This window comes from Acartia tonsa, chromosome 4 (assembly GCF_053477335.1).
Source record: "Acartia tonsa isolate MP-2025a chromosome 4, ASM5347733v1, whole genome shotgun sequence".
NCBI lineage: Eukaryota > Metazoa > Arthropoda > Copepoda > Calanoida > Acartiidae > Acartia > Acartia tonsa.
Genome location: NC_137263.1, coordinates 46,452,389 through 46,472,233, shown reverse-complemented (window position 1 = coordinate 46,472,233; position 19,845 = coordinate 46,452,389). Strand labels below are relative to the sequence as shown.

At 34.0% G+C, this 19,845-nt stretch overlaps 2 protein-coding genes across 3 annotated transcripts in view; one reads left to right on the top strand and one right to left on the bottom strand.

The window, feature by feature from the left end:
• The first annotated feature begins 238 nt into the window (after positions 1-238).
• On the top strand, positions 239-6,747 carry LOC145317438 (uncharacterized). The gene is made up of 4 exons (XM_080158533.1): positions 239-353; positions 1,062-1,290; positions 1,444-1,877; positions 5,492-6,747. Exons 1-4 carry the CDS (start codon positions 273-275, stop codon positions 6,032-6,034), a joined length of 1,287 nt encoding a protein of 428 aa, XP_080014659.1. The 5' UTR covers positions 239-272; the 3' UTR covers positions 6,035-6,747.
• A 712-nt stretch (positions 6,748-7,459) lies between these two features.
• LOC145317439 (torsin-1A-like) overlaps positions 7,460-19,845 on the bottom strand; it is a 12,855-nt gene continuing 469 nt past the window's right edge. The window contains exons 2-14 of one of the 2 annotated variants that reach the window (XM_080158534.1): positions 19,189-19,309; positions 14,496-14,581; positions 14,060-14,151; positions 13,755-13,817; positions 13,159-13,230; positions 12,614-12,680; positions 11,858-11,880; positions 11,313-11,407; positions 10,692-10,760; positions 9,856-9,907; positions 9,352-9,413; positions 8,221-8,443; positions 7,460-7,575 (exon numbers count right to left, since the gene is read on the bottom strand). In XM_080158534.1, the coding sequence (XP_080014660.1) occupies positions 7,518-7,575; positions 8,221-8,443; positions 9,352-9,413; positions 9,856-9,907; positions 10,692-10,760; positions 11,313-11,407; positions 11,858-11,880; positions 12,614-12,680; positions 13,159-13,230; positions 13,755-13,817; positions 14,060-14,151; positions 14,496-14,581; positions 19,189-19,264 (1,038 nt within the window). In that variant the 5' untranslated portion in view covers positions 19,265-19,309 and the 3' untranslated portion in view covers positions 7,460-7,517. The remainder of the gene's footprint in view (positions 7,576-8,220; positions 8,444-9,351; positions 9,414-9,855; positions 9,908-10,691; positions 10,761-11,312; positions 11,408-11,857; positions 11,881-12,613; positions 12,681-13,158; positions 13,231-13,754; positions 13,818-14,059; positions 14,152-14,495; positions 14,582-19,188; positions 19,310-19,845) is intronic. The other variant, XM_080158535.1, reaches the window with a different exon arrangement.

The window sequence follows — 19,845 nt, the reverse complement described above, 5'->3', positions numbered from 1 at the left end:
AGTGAACATTTACCTTCAACCGTATTCCCTTATTTCCCCCCCGCCGCCTTCTTACCCACTTCCTTTCAGTTACATAAAAAAAACAAGTTATACGCCAACTAAATATTAAATTTTCGGCAATTTTAAATTGAATTTATTGGCTGAATCACAGCAACTGCATCGAAGTAATCATAACTGACATTTTAACGACTTGCTATTTATTATAAGCTACGAAAAAAAAATATTTATCTATTTCTTTTTCTTTCAGACTGAAATAGTTGTATAGAACAAAGATGTGCAGGCAACGAGATGTCTGGAGGGGTCTGGCTGTCATTCTTCTAGTAGCTGCACAAATTAACTCAGAATTTGTCAGGGTCAGATTTTTTGATTTTTTCAAACTGACCGCGGAAACGTAAATGAAAATTAAAGGCTTTGTCTCATTTTAATGGCCCGTGCAACTAATAATCAACAAAAAAGTTTGATTAATTTACGTATAAGCGGTCAATTGTATATTAAACCATAATGTAATAGTTATTTATCGCAGCTTTATGAATTTTCAGTAATCTGGTTCTAATTTAGCGGATACTAATCGGTTTCGAAGCCATACTGAAATATAATTCTTATTTCATTTTAATATTAACCGTATAAAAGTCTTATTATAAGCGTTTTTTACTTTTGTTACAAAAATAATAAAAAGTATGTAGATTTTTTAGCGCAACTTCAGTAAAAAGATATTTCACAAATAACTTATGTGTTTTTTAACAATACTAAAATAATTTTCAGCAAATCTTAATTATTTTTGTAAAATGCTCAGAAGGGATAAAAAATAATATTTCTTTTATGTAGAAGTAAAAAAGAGTAATGGGATCGTTGAAAGAAAACGAAGTAGCTGGTTTCGTCGTATTTTCACAGTAGATTTTGATAGATTATTAGTAGGTTTAGTAAATGTTAAGTATTGCCCCGCAGGATTAGGAAGTTGGCCCCGCAGAAAAATTGGAGAAAAGCTACTGTGAAAATACGACGAAATCAGCTACTTCGTTTTCTTTCCATGATCCGAGTATTGTTGTGTAACTCTATCTTAGGAGACCCGACGAGCCATACCTCAAGAATTGTTCCGTGACCATGTTGAGCCTGCCAAGGGCGGCAAGGTGCCTGAGGCCGCCCACATGCGTATCGAGCTTAACAAGCTTGACGCTGCCGGTCTTGAGGGCGGCGAGGGTGTTGCTCTCATGGAGGAGCTGGTTGAAGAGGCCCCTGTTCTGCCAGAGAAGGCTGGTGTTCATCATGACGAGGGCACTGATTATAATCCAGGTATAGGTCTCCGTCCTAGACAAAATGATCCCTTTTCTTTCCCAGATTTTTCCGATGCCTTTCCTTTTAACGATCCTTTTGATTCCCAAAAAGAATATCATGGCTCCTTTAACTCTCCTTCCTTACCCCATTTAGATGATGATCTTTACTCAGGTTATTCCCCTCCTTTGAAGTTGAAGCCTCACTACCACCCAACTCCTGAACCATATGCTCCTGCTCCCTACGAGCCAGCTCCCTATGAGCCAGCCCCCTATGCACCTGCTCCTGCCCCCTATGTTCCTCCCCACACTCCTGACTATCATCCTGATCCTTATGCTCCTCCCCCCAAGCCTGATTACCATGCTGTTGATCCTTACCATCCTGCGCCTAAGCCTGATTATCACCCTGCTGAACCTGCCGGGTATGGGCCACCACCTAAGCCTGCCTATGAGAAGCCTGTTGGCCCAGTGCTCCTGGAGAAGAGGCCCTACGAGGTGAAGTCCGTGCAGCCAGTGCCCATCACCGTGGCCGAGGGATACAGCAAGTTTGACTGCAGAAGTGTTCCCTACCCAGACAGACATTATGCTGATCCTGAGACCGGATGTCAGGTGAGATATTTTTTTCGACATTGAAACTCTACACTTTTTTTTTAACTGCAATGTCTTTAAAAGTGAAGCTTTTCTTCGTTTTGAGTTGGTCCTTTTGTAATATTTTATTTATACATGTCATAATGATCATATCTATTTAAAACATAGCGAGATGATTACTGTATCAATAAGGTATATTCTAAATAAAAAGTCATTTTAAATATATGAAATAATTGAAATCATTTGGAATGTTAGATCCAAAGACAGTTAGGAGTATTAAAGTTGGATTTCTATAATCAAGCCATTTAATGTAAGTATTTTCGTAAAAGCATTATCAATTTGAAGATATTTAATATCATCAATTTTCATTCAGTTTTCTTCATAATACTTTATTGTTAATAAAATTTCTATCAAAATCCATGAGATTTTTATGACAGCTTCTTTTTTTAAAAGCTTAATTTGGCTAAATAACTGAAAATTTGAATATATTAGTTTCACATATTTAAATATACAAGTCAAATTAATTCATTGAATTAAAACAAAATAAGAATCTTTTTCTTTATCTGTAAATGAATATTCATAAAAGAATAAAAAAAAACAGGGACCTACAGGGATAAGACAATGGCCGATAAATTGATTTACATCCTCAATGATGATTCATAAAATTACCCCTTTTGTAGATTACAATTAGTTGTTGTAACGTTTGGATACTCAACTATATGAACCAACCAATCAAAATTCAATAAAAGTTCCCAAGGTTGTCAAATCAACGAATAAGAAAACATAATTATAATTCTTTGGGGACTAGTGTTATAAACACCCCAATGTCCCCTCCCTCCCTGATTATTTAACAAAACAAGAGACTCGCCCTCTCTTTACAATTTCTCTTTACATCTCAATTTTAACCAGGAATAAGGGATAAAAAAGGCTTCATAGTTATATTTTTCTTGAAAACAACATCAATAAATTTTTAAAGCATTCTTTAAACCGACTAGAGGCAGGAATTAACAAATAAAAGATAAAAAAAAACATGACGGTATAGAGCTAGACTGCACAAGAAAGAACAGGCTTCTCCTGTAGAATATTAATTTTGCTTTTATTTATTATTCAAGCCTTCTTAAGGGCCTATGACAAACGCAGGTGTGGACACTTAACCTGACCTAACCTATTTTAGACCTTCTTTTAGGTTTTTTTAAGTCTAACCCCTGCGGGGGGCTCATTTGTTTATTCATATCTTAACCTAACCTAATCTGTATAGAAATACTTAATTAAATTAATATTTTAACAATGCGTTTGTCCTGGAACCACCTCCAATCCTTGACAACAAACACATTAATGAAATCAATTTATATCCATAGACTTTCCCTATAAAAAGTAAAAAGTGTTGTAAAAAGAATTTAGCCTCCCTTAACCATGATTAGGGCATATATATTACTATTCAATAAGCTACGGTTCGTGTTTATTATTTAAAACAATTGATACCCCCAGGGTAGGGCGCGTCAATATCTATCTATCTATTTAGTAGATAGCCACAGAAAGATAGAGACATAAAGGGATGCATGAAATAACCTTTTTAAAATTCTAAACATGTCTGGATAATAAATTTAACATGCTGCTGCCATTATATAGCCAGCTCAGTTAGCTCAGACTCGCGTAGATTATGGAACAAGGATGACAAATTTCATAAAAGCAAAGCTCTAAAAAAAGACGGCGGTAGGAAATACGAACATTAACACTTAGAGATTGTTCGAATTTTAAAAGCAGAATATGAATTTATATGTCTAAACAAAATTATATGTATTTTTTTTTTAAAATTTAAAAGTTTTAAATTGACGTATGAACTTTCTGGTAATTATTACAGGAATTATTATCAAAGTTTTAAATCGATAGGACAATTCAAGCATGCCTAAATTAACAATAAAAACTAATCGTTAAAGACCTGCGTTCGGATGGACTGACCATAATTACAGAAAAGCCTCGCTTTTAAAAGGCAATATGATCAATCTATTATCTAAATTTAGTTTTAAAGCCAAAAAATTGCATTAAAAAGGCCATTTCATTATCTCAATACTAAGAAAGAATTACCTACTTAATATTAAAATTGTTAATGAGTTTTCATAGAAAATATTATTTTTAGTTTTTTTTCCATTCAAGTGAGACTCAGCCTAGCCGCCTTACATTTCAAGAGTGGTAAACTGAATATTATTTAATTTTTACTGTTCTAAATTTTTTGCGGCTAGCGAATGCAAAAATTGCAAACTGATTGTCTTAAGGCGGGCGGCTATCGTTCCCTGCTTTTAAGTGTTTACAAAATTAATGAAAGAGTTGAGGTTTAATTATTTAGTATTGTCTCTTTTCTTCATGCTCTTTTATATACAAAGCTTTTAGCATATCATTCCAAAACAATTTTGTAAGCAAAACTTTTCTAAAATAATGTTATTACGTTAGTGGCTAATCTGATCTTATAGGAATATGACTAAGTCTCTAAAACTACTTAACCAAAAGATTTAATTTTTGGCCAAAATAAGAAGAATCACTTAAAATTAGACTCGATAAATATATTAAATATAAAGTAGTAATTTTGTTTGTCTGATGCTAAATATCTAGGAAACTTCTGATCTGAATAAGTAAAACTTTTCAGAGGAACTTTACAAATGTCTTAGGTTGGTTTTAGGCTATTTTCTTAACCTACTCTAGAGGGTGGGGCGAAGCAACTAGTTGTAAAAAATCTAAAAAGTTAATTGAAGGGTGTATGACTACCTTTTGAAATGCATTTAATTAAAATATAAAAGAGTCTAAGACGTACAGACAGACCCTGGTTATAGAGTAGCTACGCTACTGAAAATATGCCATGCAATTCAATAATAAATATTATTGAATTCATTCTGAATTCTTACTTCTTTGACACGGTTAAATGCCATTGGCACAGAAAGCATTTTTATTTACTCAATACACAGTGGATATTCTATGCCCAAGTTCTTAAATTTAAATGGTAAAAACAAATATATTTTCAATTTAGCCATTTGATACCCTACAAAAAACCGTAGGGTGTATGAAATCATTTCCAAATAGTTATTACATGTCTTTAGAAGTAATTGAACATTTCTTTACATAACCTTTTATGCTTTGTTTTTAGTCCATTAAAATATCCGATGAAAAACCATTTTCTATCAGGGAGGGAGAAGACATTGGGATTGTTAATTACACTGATTTCCAAAGTTTTCTTATGCGTTGGCTGAACCAAATTAGGGAACTTTTGTTGAAATATGATTTGTTGGTTCATTAAGTTAAGTTTTCAAACGTTTCAACCACTTATTGTAATCTAATGAAAGGGTAATTTTGTATATAATCATTTGGGATGTACACCAATTTATCGGCCATTGTCTTATCCTTTTAGGATTTACTATAGATTCCAATAATTTCTTACTGTGGTGTTAAAGAAAATTGTCTGGAGTTCATTAAAGCATTAAACAAGCAACATAAAAGAAATTGGCGTTTCTACGTTGAAATTAAATAAGTAAAATGGCGACTATTTTATAACAATTTAAAATTGTAACACTAGAGTTGTTTGTTGTCTTTTACCATGTTGTTGTCAAAATATGATTATTTGACATTATCATTTTTATTTATTTTAGGTCTACCATTTCTGTCACGCTGACGGCAAGCAAGACACATTTGAGTGCGGGTACGGCACCATCTTCAACGAATACCTGGGCACATGCGACTACAAGAGCAGCGTCCACTGCGGAGCCAAGATTGACTACTCCGCCCTTCCCAAGCCCCATCATCCTCCCCCCGCCCCCTACCACGAACCTGCACCTTACCACGCCCCCGCCCCGTATCATGCCCCTGCTCCATACCACGCCCCTGCCCCCGCCTACCATGAGCCTGCTCCTTATCATGAGCCCGCTCCTTATCACGCCCCTGAGCCAGCCTATCATGAGCCCAAGCCCTACCACGCCCCCTACAGCGGTGAAATTAAACCCTTCACCCACGAGTCAACCCCCTACCATGAGCCAGCTCCTTATCATGAACCCGCCCCCTACCACGAGCCAGCCCCTTACCATGAACCCGCCCCCTACCACGAGCCAGCGCCTTACCATGAGCCCGCCCCCTACCACAATCCCGCTCCCTACAGCGCAGCTCCTTCTGGTATCAAGCCATTTACTCATTTCTAGTTATTCAAAATTATAATAGTTATTCATTGCATCGTATTATAGACAGCTTTCCGCGGATATCAAATGAAAAGTTATAAGATTTAAACCAGTTTTGTTAAACCCGACGGGCCGAATCCCAGGGCCAACAAAACTAGTGTTATTTTATGTTTATTATTTTAATATCCGTGGATAATTGTGTGTAATAGGATGCAATACATGATTTTTCAGTAAAGCTGCGAACCGGTTCTAATCCAGCGGATATCAATCGGTTTGAAAGCCATACTGGAAACACATTTCTATGTACAAAGTAAACTGATATAGTTTGACACTAGTCACTGGTAAATTATCCTTAAATTGCAACTATTTATGCAGATCTATTATTACTTCTTAACATAATTTCTAAGTTATTTAATTTATTTTATTTATTGTAATAGAATGAATTTATATTTACTACATGGATGTTACCTTCAAATTTTTATGTCCAGTGAATTATTACTAAACTTTTTTTTAGAGTGAATAAGTAATCAGAATAGATATTATGATATAAAATATATTTTTTTTTTAGAGTGGCAATTAAGAATAAAAAGTAATCTAGAATAGATTTGATATTATTATCAGTTTTTTGTTAAAATTAATGTATATTTTTAACTAAAAATCCTATAATTAAAAATTTCTTTAATCTTCACAGGCATCATTGATTGTTAAAATTTCATGAAATAAACCATAAAAATTCTTTTTCGACTTTGTTGAATTCAAACATTAGAAACTAAAAAAAGTTTTTAGTAGTGAAGCTACTATATAAGCGCTCCTGTCTGTCGGTAATATTAGGGAGGGGTGATTTTTATTTCTAATTTGACATGATTATAGAGATGCTTCGCTTATACCATTTAAAAAAACAGATCTATTGGATAATTATATCATATAAAAAGTTAGCAAACAGGTTAAGAATCAAATGTTTTAATGGACGTACGGACATGGTAACGTTTTCTAAATCGCACCAATCTACTACAGGAATCACCTTGCAAAGTTTGAAACAGATAGAACAATTATAACATGCATGAATTAACGAAAAGGGCTATCCGTTTCCTAAAAACGGACGGACTGGCCCTAATTTAAAAAAAGCTTCGATTTCAAAAATGATCTTTTCCTAGAAAATTCAGGTCAGACATACAAAAGCTATTAAGTAGACGCGATTCTTTCATGGATAAAGGGAGAGTTAGGATTCGGGTAAAATCTGTTAAGGTGTGTGTTTTAAGGCTTAAAAATAGTGGTAGAACGATAATATTCACTAAATATGTGTATTTCTTATTGAAAAGACCTATAGACAAAATTTTTTTTTAAGTTAACATAAATTTTTATCGTTGTACTATTGTTTTTAACTTAAAACACATAACCTTTACGGATTTCACCCGAAATCTACTTCTCCCTTTTAAAAATTCAGAAAAATGAGTGCTTTCATACTTTATTCTTTTTATTATTAAGTTAATGGTATAAAAATATAATATTAATATTCTTCCATAAATGCGGCAACTAAGCTCTCAAGTTTCTTACAACCCATTTTACTAAAACAAAATACCTATTAGTTATTAAGGCCAAACAGTCTGGGAAGGGGGAACTCCCTCCCTCCCAACAAATAAAATGTACGTCAAAATATTCAAGAGAACTAATTCGAAAACTTTGGGGAACAATTTAATTTACAATCCAGGTCAGCCAAGGTTAGGTTAGGTTGAATTGGGTTAGTTTTTTAGGTTAGGATAGTAAAACACAAATTACAGCAAGCTTCAGCCCCTCCCCCCCCCCCCCTCCCATTAGGGCTTGAGTGCAATTTGTGGGATTTAAATGGAAGTATGAAAAAGACAAAAAGGTAGAAGTTGAAAGCAATGAGGAAGAAAATGGCCCCTAAAACTTTCATCGGTACAAATAATAAGGTTTAATCGGACAAATGGACAAGCTTTAGTTGTAAGTAGCTGTTCTTTTAACAAGACTAGCGGCTGCGCCAATAGCATCTATGGAAACTATTCAAAGGGGTATAAAATGGCTAGAAAAAAAGCTTAAAACCATCCTAGAACTTAAATCTGAAAAAAATTGACTAAAACCATCACAGACCCTATGTGAAGCTTACCTAAAATAGAAAACCCCATCAGTTCCATATTTAAAATCATCAGTTACAACAAAATCCTTACTTCTTTATATATTAGGATTATTACCTGAACACGCCTTCTTTATCATAAGACCTGAGCTCTGCCAAGGCGCTGAGGTCGTCTTCCGTGTAGTCTTTCATGGGCCTCGACTCCTCCTCCTGGTCGACCAGGTTGTGCTTGTCAATCTCTGCCTGGATGCAGAGCATCACGTGCTTCTTCTCAAGGGGAAGGAAGGGCACAGCAGCGTCTATCAAGGCTCTCTCGATAATGTCAGTTTTCTTAAGTCCACCTACACGGAAACAAAGAAGTTTTGTCTTTTAAGATTACTTTGTTGAAGCATAAAGTTTTTTAATTTGATTATTCTTTTTTATAAAAATAGGTACGCCTTTTTACAAAGACGTATAATAATAGATGTTTTTTTTGGCTAGCTAGTCGCAAAGGGAGAGGGGGGTGGGGTTAATGCAACCATCTCGTAATCAATGTATAAATGGCACGTAGAATTCGAATTTTGATCTGAAATTTTGCATGAGTAATCCTCATGAAAAAGTAACATGAAAAAGTAACGGCTAACGGCTCAGCCGTTTTTTGGCTATTTTTAGGGCAAATCTGTCATAAATTACGTAGGAATAAACTTTTTGAAACATATTTTTGCTTTAAATCATGTGAAATAATACAAAAAAAACATTTTTTAGATTTCTAGTACCAGCAACTACCGGCTAGAAGCGTTTGAAAACGTTTTGGAGCGGAAAAGAGCATTATGTGGAAATAGGTTTCGTGTTGGATTTTCCTTGAAAATAGCCAAAAAATGGCTAAATGGCTGAGCCGTTAGCCGCTACTTTTCCAACTTTAGGGAAAATAGACCTACCAAGGATTACTCATGCAAAATTTTAGATCGAAATTCGAATTCAAAGTGCCATTTATACATTGATTACGAGGTGGTTGCATTAACACCCCCCCCCCTTATAAAACAAGTACTAATCTGCCATAAAATCACTAAAAAACCCTTATCCATACTTCAAATAAATTTCCTTAACCCTTTTAAATTTACGAATGACAATAAAATTTCAGTGGTTATTATATGTCACGTGTATTTCGATTTTTATGTTTGAATATCATTGGATTACCTATAATACAACAAAGAAATGTTGATTTTTATAAAATTTTCTAAAGCTACATACAATTAAGTATAATGCAAACCTTCAGAATTGTATGCTAGATTATTCAAGGATTCATCAAAGTGTTCGAGCTTCAAATCTTCTCTGTAAGAAAAATCAATTTAAGCACTGGATGTTATTTAGCAGTTAACTGACTTGACTAGTAATACCCTCATAGCCAGTTAAACCTAACTATGACCAAAATGGAGATTACCATACTAGCACTGATACATAGAACAAAATCTATAAATCTTGTTTGATAAAAAGCTGTAAGGTTTATTCTTGCTAGAAGCAAAAGATATTTTAAATAATTGGATTGGATAAATTGTGCTTTTCAGAGAAGCTTAGTACAGGCCTTGTTGTGGTTTTTCTAGCCCTTCACCAAAAAATAAAGTCCCTAGAAGCAGTTTTATTAAGGAAATAAAAACGTTTTAAAATACGATACGGAACGATAAATGATTTATCCGTATGGCTTATAACTGGTTCACTCCTGCGGATACTAATCGGTTTTAAAGTCATACTAGAAAGTGAATTAGCTAAGTATTACCTTGCAAGGCCGGATTCCCAATTCTTTTTGGCTGTAGTGTAGATCTTTTGTGCTAAATACAAAATATTATTTCATGAAAATAACTTTAAAAAATCCTCATAATAAAGTAACATGATATTTGTCTGTTTGTTTGTTCTCAAGGATCTTGCTAACCGCTAAACCGAAATGATTCTCCTTTACAGGGTGTCTACTCATAGGTCTTTGGAAGGTTTACAACTATTTTGGGGGAGGGTACCTCAACACTCACAAGATTTGTCAATAAATCAAGATTATAATATTTTCAAATAAAACATTGCAAAAGGGGAGAAAATCACTCAAAAATTCTAACACCCTTATTAAAAAATGACGTTAGGAAGACCAAATGTAATTTTTAAAAAGTGTATTTTTTCCCTCAAAGGGGTAGTTTCACAAAATGCATTTGAACTCAATTTAGTTAACCGCATATTTTATTCTGGTTAAATGGTAAAACTACATTTATATGGCATATATTTGAAAAATTTCAATTTTCTACCACGTAGTTTTTAAAATATCAAAACTTGAAAATCGTCTTTTTAAATTGCATATATCACAAAAAGACAACTTTCAAGTCTTGATATCTTAAAAACTGCGTGGTAGATAATTGAATTTATTTCAAATATATGCTATATAAATGTAGTTTAACCCATTAGCTAGGAAAAAATATGCGGTTCACTAAATTAAGTTCAAATGCGTTTCGTGAAACTACCCCTTTTGGACTATACAGTTTTTAGCTTTCCAGAATTTATCTGGATGTTGTAAGTATTTAGTTTACTGTACGGGATCGTTTTTGTATCTACATAAATCTAAAATTGACCTACCTCCAGTATTTGATAAAAATATGAAAATAGATTTTCTGTAATCAACACCATCAATCACAGGATGATAATCTAAATTTAAAAATGTTATTTTAACAAGAACTTGTGCACTTCAAAGCTTCGCTTCCATTCAGCTCATACCAATAACGAAATTAATTCGGAAAAAAATCACGAAACCTATACGTGTTTTTCAGCTGTCGTTGGGGGGCAACACATCGTAAAATTGACGACCTCTCCATTTGCCCCCCAAATATTATTTTAAATTTAATTCCCTTGTTGGTTATACCTTATTCCTGGCTTCTATTACTCTTATGTTTTAATTAATACACACATGGAATGGAAAATTCCCCATACAGGTTTATAATAATACTAGGAGGGGGATAGGGGCGTGGAATTTGTTCCATTTGTCTGACACATTAAAAAAATTATTTTGGTAAGAGCTCCAAAAGTCATAAATATTAACAATCCGAATCCGCAATTCGGAATCTGGGTCCAAAACATTTAGAAAAATTGGACAGATTGCGGATTTCGGATTGCCAATCTAAATCCGCCATTATTTTTCCAATCCGATTTTGTGCAAAGTGCCACGGATTGCCATCCCTGATTTAAAAAAATTGTTATTACCTAGGAAAGGTTTAATTGCGTCAATAATGCCGGGGTCCATATCATCTACTTCGTCAAATATAAATAAACTTCGGGCACAAGATTTCACTCTTGCTGTACAAAATTATATTTTATACAATTTCTTATATAAAAGTAACAGAATGTCTATGTGTCTGTCTGTAACGAAGGATCTCGCTAACCGTAGAACTAATATGGTTCTTTTTTACAGTGTAGCCTCTCATTTGTTCTGGGAAGGTTTATAGCTTTTTGAGAGGAGGGTAACACCACCATCGCTAGATAAATCGCCCTTAGAAAAAATGAACCCCAATTTTTCTTTCTATCTATCTTTTCTTTAGAAAAGAAAAATTTAAAGTGGGGAGGGCGACTTCAACCTCTATTTTCTATCTCTAAAGAAGCATAAGCAGATTCAGGAATACATTTCGATTGACATATCAACTAATCGTTGTCAACCATATTTTAGTATTAACTTTAAATTGTTATATATTAATTCGTTAAAAAATTAAGATTAAAATGTAATAAATAACACGAAAAAATATAATTTTCCTTTTATTTCATTTTGAAGTTGGTTCTAAAATATAGACATAATTAATAGCAAAAAAGTTACCTAAAGCATTTTATTTCTATAAATTAAAAGTACGATCGAACAACTAAAGATGGAATAAAGATTTCATTTAGCATGTTTTAATTCTTTAAAAAAAACGAGGTAGAAAATTTAAACTTTTAAAATAAATGCACATGTTATCACAGAATAGGTTAGAATATTTGAATTTTTGATTTTAAATGCATTTCGTGAAACTACCCATACAGCAAGGTTTCACAGCCACCATCAATTCGCATTGAAATTACCATTAAATCTTTTATCCCAACCCAATTTAATACATACTTTACCACGTTCATATAGCCATTATATTTCAACAGTAGCGGCTACGCCCTAGAAGTGTCCAGGAGAAATTGAGGTTGTGGGTGGTTGGATTCAACCCCTCCCCCCCCCCCCAATCAATTTTAGTTTTTAAAATAAAAAGCAATTGGGGGAGAGGTAATTCTTTCGAAGGGGGGATTTCTCTTGGGAGGGTGGTGGTACCCTCCCCCAAAATAGTTGTAAACCTTCCCCGGAACAATGAGAGATTACATTATAAAGGAGAACCGTATCGGTTAGTGAGATCCTTCAGTTTGCACAGACACACACAGATACTGTTACTTTATTTAAATATGGATGTGAAGGGCCAGAAAACTGTTGGCTTGATTTAAATTTAACATTGACAGCCTATTCGTGATAAAAAAAACTAAAATATAATCCTTACTTTATAGAATTCCACTCTGTCCTTGTCAGGAAAATGAACAGTTGAAAGGTAAATGTGGACGTATTTGCTGAAAAACACAGAAAACTACATTAATTTTACCCGGAAGAAATAAAAATAATATCTCTTTTTCCGTTTCTTATCGATATTAACTTAAAGGAACGATTGTCTAAGTCCTCATACTAGGGGCACTGTAATACGTTCATTTAAAAAAAGAATAATTTTGATGAAAACTGATGCTTTTTTTAAATGAAAAAAAAAGATTACTGTCCTTGATTAGGCTCAATTTTACAATTTAAAACAGAAAGAAAAGTAAAAAAACACAAAATCTTAATCAAAATAAAAGGGAGATGGTAAAGCCCAAAATTTCTAGGGTATTTGTGGGCGTAGCTAACTAACACAAACTAACAGACTAAACTTTTTTGGGGAAACAATGTTTAAGATGCCCCAAAGGCCATACAAATGACGAGAAAGCATTGCAATTTTTTTTAATTGGTGGAAGAAGTGAACACTAATTGCCTTTTTTTTTAAAAAGCATGAAAATTTACCTGTTTGTTCCCTCTTTATAAATATTTTCAGCTATCAATTGAGCAAGATAATTTTTACCAGCGCCTGTCATTCTATAAATATTAATTTTTTTATATAAATTAACGGAAATATTACTTCAAAAAATCACAATAACATTGAAATATTTTTAAAAACTTTTTAGGTACATTTTTCTATTAGTTGTAATTATCTGCTAATTTAACAATCCACTTTAAGATAAGATGTGCTATTGTGATTTTGCACGTTTTGGTTAAGATGACCTCTAGGGGGCTTGGTGTCACTTCGGGTACTAGACCTCGCCACGAACCTTGAAGCATAGACTCTGCGTCTTATAATTGCCGTGTAAGAGTCCATTACAACAGACAACCAACCCTTTAATGGCACTTTTAATAGGCCACGTCATTCCCACATACTCTTACTATTGATGTCACGAGCCTGACTAACAACAGGTACCATTTTTACAGTCTCTAGTATGATGCGTCGATGTCCAGACTCGAACCTGACAACTTCTCGACACGTTACCAATTTTGTAATGCCTCGGGTTTTTTATTTGGTTAAACTCTAATGTTATAAAAATATTGAAAAAAATGTATCTTACCCATGAAAACTAAGTACCAGTGCTTTCTTTGGTTCAAATTTTCTCAGATGAGAATAAAGCGTTCTAAATTATAATATAATAATTATACTTATGATTGAATGATTAATTTCGCTAAAACTAAAGCCTAACGTTTCAAACCAAATGGATTGTTTTCGCCATTTACAAGAATATCATTTAATATTTTTGAATAAAAAAACAGTAAATCTTTAAAAATTAGAGAAAATAAAAAAATAAAAAATTATTAAGATATTCACAAAAATTGCCGTCTATCTTAAATAGGAGCTGAAAAAACTGGTTTTGCCTACTTGTAAACAACACTTTTAGCTATATGCTGGCCAAAAAGTTTATCATCTAGCGTTTGTTGAAATCCACTCAGTTGGTTTCGAATGTAGGGCTCCTAAATCAAAGTCTTTATAACTTACCAATGATTATGTCTAAAAGAAGCAAAGACTTAAAGGAAATTAAGTGAAAGGAAATCAGTTGCAGGGATCTATAGGGATGGGACATTAAACAATAGATTATTGTCAACTTACGAAAAGCAACAATATTTTTTATGTAGATTAGAATTATTGGTAAAAAAGTTTGGACACTGATATTTTAACTGAACATACAAATAAGCCTCCTGCAGGGGTTAGTTTTTAAAGAACCTATAAGATGCGGTTTAAAATTTGTTAGGTTAGGTTAAGTGTCCACTCCGACGTTTGTCCTAGGACCATATTATACAATATCTGAAGGACTTACCTGACAGCACTCTGAAAACTGGCAAAGAATCTTGTCCTTGGCCATCCATAGGACAGAGCCAGCAGCGGTCAGACCAATACCTAAACCTTTACATTATTGTCTAATTTAATTAAAAAATCAAGAAATATATAAGTACAGGGCGACCACCGCCTTTTTGATATTAATATTGAAAATAACGTACTACAAAAAAATTACAATGAACACAATAACGTACATTTTTTGAAAAAATAACGTACAATAACGTACCATAAAACACACACACACATATATATATATATATTACAAAGTAGAACAATGTCTTTCCGTCTGTCTGAAGCTTAAGATCTCAGTAAATGATGAACTGATTGGGATCTACTCTTCAGGGAATTGATATCCTATTATATTATAGTAGTAAGCTTTTTTATTTGTAGGGAAGGATCTTGCTGACCGCTGAACCGATGTGGTCCTCCTTTATATGGAAGCTTCTTATTGGTCCCTAGATGGTTATATTCTATTACATTTTTATAAAGAGTCCGGGTATGGTGTTAGGCTATTTTTCTGCCCTCCATATTCCTTCCAATAACTTAACAGGGTAACTTCTCAGAGGTCCCGGGAAGGTTAATAACTATTTTTTGGGAGGGTACCACCACCCTCCAAAGAGAAATAGCCCCTAGAAAAAATCCCCCCCCCCCTTAAAATTTTTTTAAACTAAAATTAAAATGGGGCATTCACCCCTTCCCCCCAAAAAAATCCCCCTCCCAAATTTTCTTTTTTTTTCTTTTAAAATCTAAATTAAGCAATTGGGTTATCCAATTCAATTCCCTTCTCCTCAAGTGCGCCCCCCCCCCCTCCCCCTAGAAGCCTCTAGAGGCGTAGCCGCTAGTATATATAGAAAGAAGTATACTAATCCAAGGTTGTCCAACCTTTACTATTTAAAGGGGGGTATAAAAAAACTCAATTTGTGAGGGGGTGGGGGACGGTAAATTGGCACGCGATGCATGCTGGCAATTTTTCTACCCCCTTGAAATCTGTTTTGGGTGTTAACTACCCCCACTTAATTACCTCCCCTAAGAAAATTTACCCCAATTTAATCATGTAAAAAGTACCTACCTCATAATTAAGTTTTTATTCATCTATTTATGTATGATTAAATATTCCAGCAGCTTTGCCCCTAGCCTCTAGGGGCGTCACCCAAGGAGGTATTGGAAAGTCCCCCTCTTATAGGTATAAAATTGTTCGTTCGTAATTTGTAAAAAAAAAACAAGGATGACAACATCCACAAAAGCAAAGCACTGAAACGGTAGGACATACGGACTTTAACACTTGTATAGTGTCAGTACTGAATAATCAGAATAAAAATGTATAAGAGTCGAAGCAAAAATGTAAGTAAATTGAAAAAAACTGCTTAATACAGGATAATGTTTGTGGATATACTTACTAGGGTTGGGCCGGATATCCGGCCATTTTCAATATCCGGCCGGATACCGGATATTGAAACTATCCGGCCGGATATCCGGCAATATAATCTTTTATATTTTACAACAAAAATCTCTGTTTTTTTAAATCTTAAATGGCTGTAATTTTCTTATTATTGAAGCTAGAAGAAAATTTTTTTCTGAATATGTTAATCTTTATGTAAATTTTATATTAGAAATCTCAAAACATAAATTTTGGCGGTGGCAGCAGTACTTGGCAGCTGCCAGCCGCAAACCGACGGTTGGCAGGTAAACGGCAACAGATTTTATGAAATTGTAATAAGTCATGAAGATATATAAAAAAGCTTAAGTTTAAAATTTGAAATCTTCAGGTAAAAAGTTGCGGTCACAGAAACCGTTTAAAGATTTCTGGAGACCTGGAGGTTCAGAACTTGCAGGATTATACCTGGAACCTGAAATCGACTTGAGCATCTATATTACATATGAGGATGTACGACTATAGGATATTTTAGTATTAGATAACATGAAATGCTTTGTTTAAGTAAAAAAATATTTTTACTTTTTACCTGAATGACCTTACCAGATTTGCTGGCATCCTGTGCCCGCCAGGAAGGAGGTATTAAAAATTTTCAACTCTTAGTTATGTTTCATACCCATATTTCGAAAGTCACTCAGTTGTAGCCCTTTTATACACAGAAAATGGGATAGAAAAAAACAGAGGGGGGGGGGTAGGCATTTAACGCCACCTCCCCGCCCATCCTCCAACCGTTAGGGGTTAATATTACAGATTGAGGGTAGTAATAGTTAATTAGATTTATTTGCTATGGAGATGTAATAGTTACTTAATTTTTAAGTTTTAACCTTAATTTTATCCTATTATATAAAGTAGTAAGCTTTTTTTTTGTCTGCAGCGAAGGATCTCGCTAACTGATGAACCGATATGGTTCTTCTTTTTAGGTCCCAGGGTGGTTTTAGTCCGTTTAATTTTTATAAAAAAGTCGTTGTAAGGTTTTAAGTTATTTTTCTTCACTTTCATGTCCTTTCTAATATCCCTAGATACTAGGGACGCAGCCGCTAGTATAATATAAAACACCAGTTTATGAAGAATTTTTTTTGCGGGTATAGTCCCTTTCGTGGCAACGCCCCTTAAGGAGCGATTATTCGTATTTTCACAGTAGCTTTCCTCCTATTTCTAGCCCCTCGCAGGGGACTCTAACCTTGCGGGGCCAATTGCCTAGCCCTGCGGGGCAATCACCTAACCAAATATAACCTAACCTAACCTAAAATAACCTATTAAAAGCAATTTTAAAAATACAACGAATCGCCCCTTAAGGTGCGTTGCTCCACTACGAAAGGGACTATATCCTTTTTTGATACTTTAATATGTAGTAATTTGGCCGGTTATCCGGCCGAATATCCGGTAATTTGGCCGGATAACCGGATATTTGCCGGCTATCCGGCCGGATACCGGATATCCGGCATTTGAAATCAGCCGGATATCCGGTATCCGGTATCCGGCCAAAAAACTATCCGGCCCAACCCTAATACTTACATTTATAGGACTAGGTATAGAGTTGCTTCTCTTATAACATTATACTTTGTTGTCCCAGAAATCAATATACCAAAAATCAGAACAATCGGATGAATAGATCATTTAAAAATTTGTTGTTTAAAAAGTAAATCAACATGTTTAGAATGGATGTAAGTACATACTAGTAACGATTATAGAGTTGCTACGCTTTCTAAATCGTACCTTACTACTAAAGGAATCACCATGCAAAGTTTGAAATCAATAGGTTAATTCTAACATGCCTAAATAACTAAATTAATAATTAGAATCGGTACAGACCGGTACAGACCGACCCTAATTATAGAAAAGCTTCGCTTTTAAAATGAAAAAAATGAGTGGGTTTTTTTAAAGGGAGTTCCCCCCCCCCCCCACTTACCTACTTAAATTTTTTTAAAATAGAAAATTTTTATTGGATATTTTTGCTTTTTTGTAGGGGAGTTGGGGTTGTCCCAAACCCCAAATAAATAGCCTAAAACCACAACAAGACCAGTAGGTATATTACCTGAAAAGTAGAACCAAATCGGTTCAACAATTACCGAGATCTTAAGCTTAAGACAGACGAATAGACAGACAGACATCGTTCTACTTTGTATAGAATGTAGTATCTCATTCCTATAGGTACATGAAAACACAAAAATCAACTAAAAAATATCTCGCTAACTGATGAACAAATATAACACTCCTTTAAAGTGTAAATTCTCATTTGTCTTGGTAAGGTTTGTAATTAGAGGAATTTTTTTTTTTATTTACTGAAATGTTTGATTGAGTATAGTTATTTTATGGAAGCTTCACAATGACGTCATAGATCCCAGGAAAATTTGTAAAATGGCGCGCGAAGCGCGCAGAAATTTTTTTTATAATAGTTTTTAAGAAATACAAACTATTAATGATTTCTAATACAATCATACATTACAGAAAAACGTACAATAACGTATGCTGAAATGTTCATATTGAACACAAAAACCAATAACGTACAAAAACGTACCAAAAAAACTTAAAATGGTGTTCAATATGAACATATTGAACATAACGTACATGGTGGTCACCCTGTAAGTAGTTATGAGCTGCCGTTGGGGGGCAACAAGTAGTGAAAATGACGACCTTTTTAATAGCATTGAACGAATGGAGATAATATGATTAGAATTATTGTAGTGATATCGTATAACCCGGGGTTTTAGAAATACCATAAGAAATTCTCCAGACATGTAAAAGGAGGGTCAGTCAAAATCAATATAAACACACAATTCGCAATTTTATGTTTAGTTGTTGTGAAGCGTTTGATGTATATAAATAAATAAAACTTTTAAGAAATAGTGATACCTACTTAAAAGTGAAAAAGATTTTAATATATCCAGTTGAGTTCCCTGTACATAAGAAGCTATATATATAATGTATGTTTTCAAATATTGAAAACACTTTTTTTCTCAGAGATTTACATGTATATTGATCCAGTCTCCTTATGTAGAGGACTAGAGGTTGTGCCCCCAGCATCTAGGGGCTTCGTATATGAAGGGGAATGGATGGACAATAAAATAGCTTAAAACCTTAACAAGACTTGAATCTGAACATAAAATCGATAAAACCATTCCAGGACCTATATGAAGCTATAATAAAGTGGAGAACTTAATCGGTTTAGTGGTTTACAAGAAATTAGGCTACAGACAAAAACAAATCTTACATTTTTATGGAATAATTCAGATCATTGTACCTGTAGTTAAAGGTTCTATAGCTAGAACACCAGGAAGTATTATCACAGACAGAATTGTTAACACCGGCAAGTTCATCTTTAAACATAGTAGTTTCAGGTACAACAATAGCTTCAACAAACTCTGAATATTTAAATATCTCTAAAGCATCTGTTTGAAGCTTATATCTCTTTAACCGAGAACGAATTGAGCTTTTCTTAGGATGGAATATATCAACTAGTGATGGTAATCCGTCAAATTTTTGGGCCGGATTCGGATTCTTAAAAGAATCCGTCAAAAAAATGGCGGATTCCTTGTGGATTCGGAATTCTAGCAGTATTTTAAAAGGCTTTTAAAATTTTTTTAAAAATTAAGTGCTACATATGTCCTAAAAAATAATGTTCTTGGTGTTCTCTATAATTCACTTCCGAAAATCGAACCAGATTTTAAAAATGTAATGATGATAATTTTTGCCTTCAAAAAGAGGCAGTTGAAAGAAAAAACTCAAGACGCTAATTTTAGCCTACCAATTAAGAATCTAGAATCCGCTATTAAAAAACGGATTCAGGATCCGGATTCCAAAATTGGCCCAATATTGGGCGGATTCCGGATTCGGATTGCCAACCCTAATATCAACTACCTATTTCATGGTATAGGCTATTTTCTTGAGGGTTGGACAC

Coding starts and splice junctions, on each gene's coding strand:
- LOC145317438 (XM_080158533.1), top strand. CDS start 273: ATGTGCAGGCAACGAGATGTCTGGAGGGGTCTGGCTGTCATTCTTCTA. Junction 354..1,061: donor TTAACTCAGAATTTGTCAGG/GTCAGATTTTTT, acceptor ACTCTATCTTAG/GAGACCCGACGAGCCATACC. Junction 1,291..1,443: donor GGGCACTGATTATAATCCAG/GTATAGGTCTCC, acceptor ATCTTTACTCAG/GTTATTCCCCTCCTTTGAAG.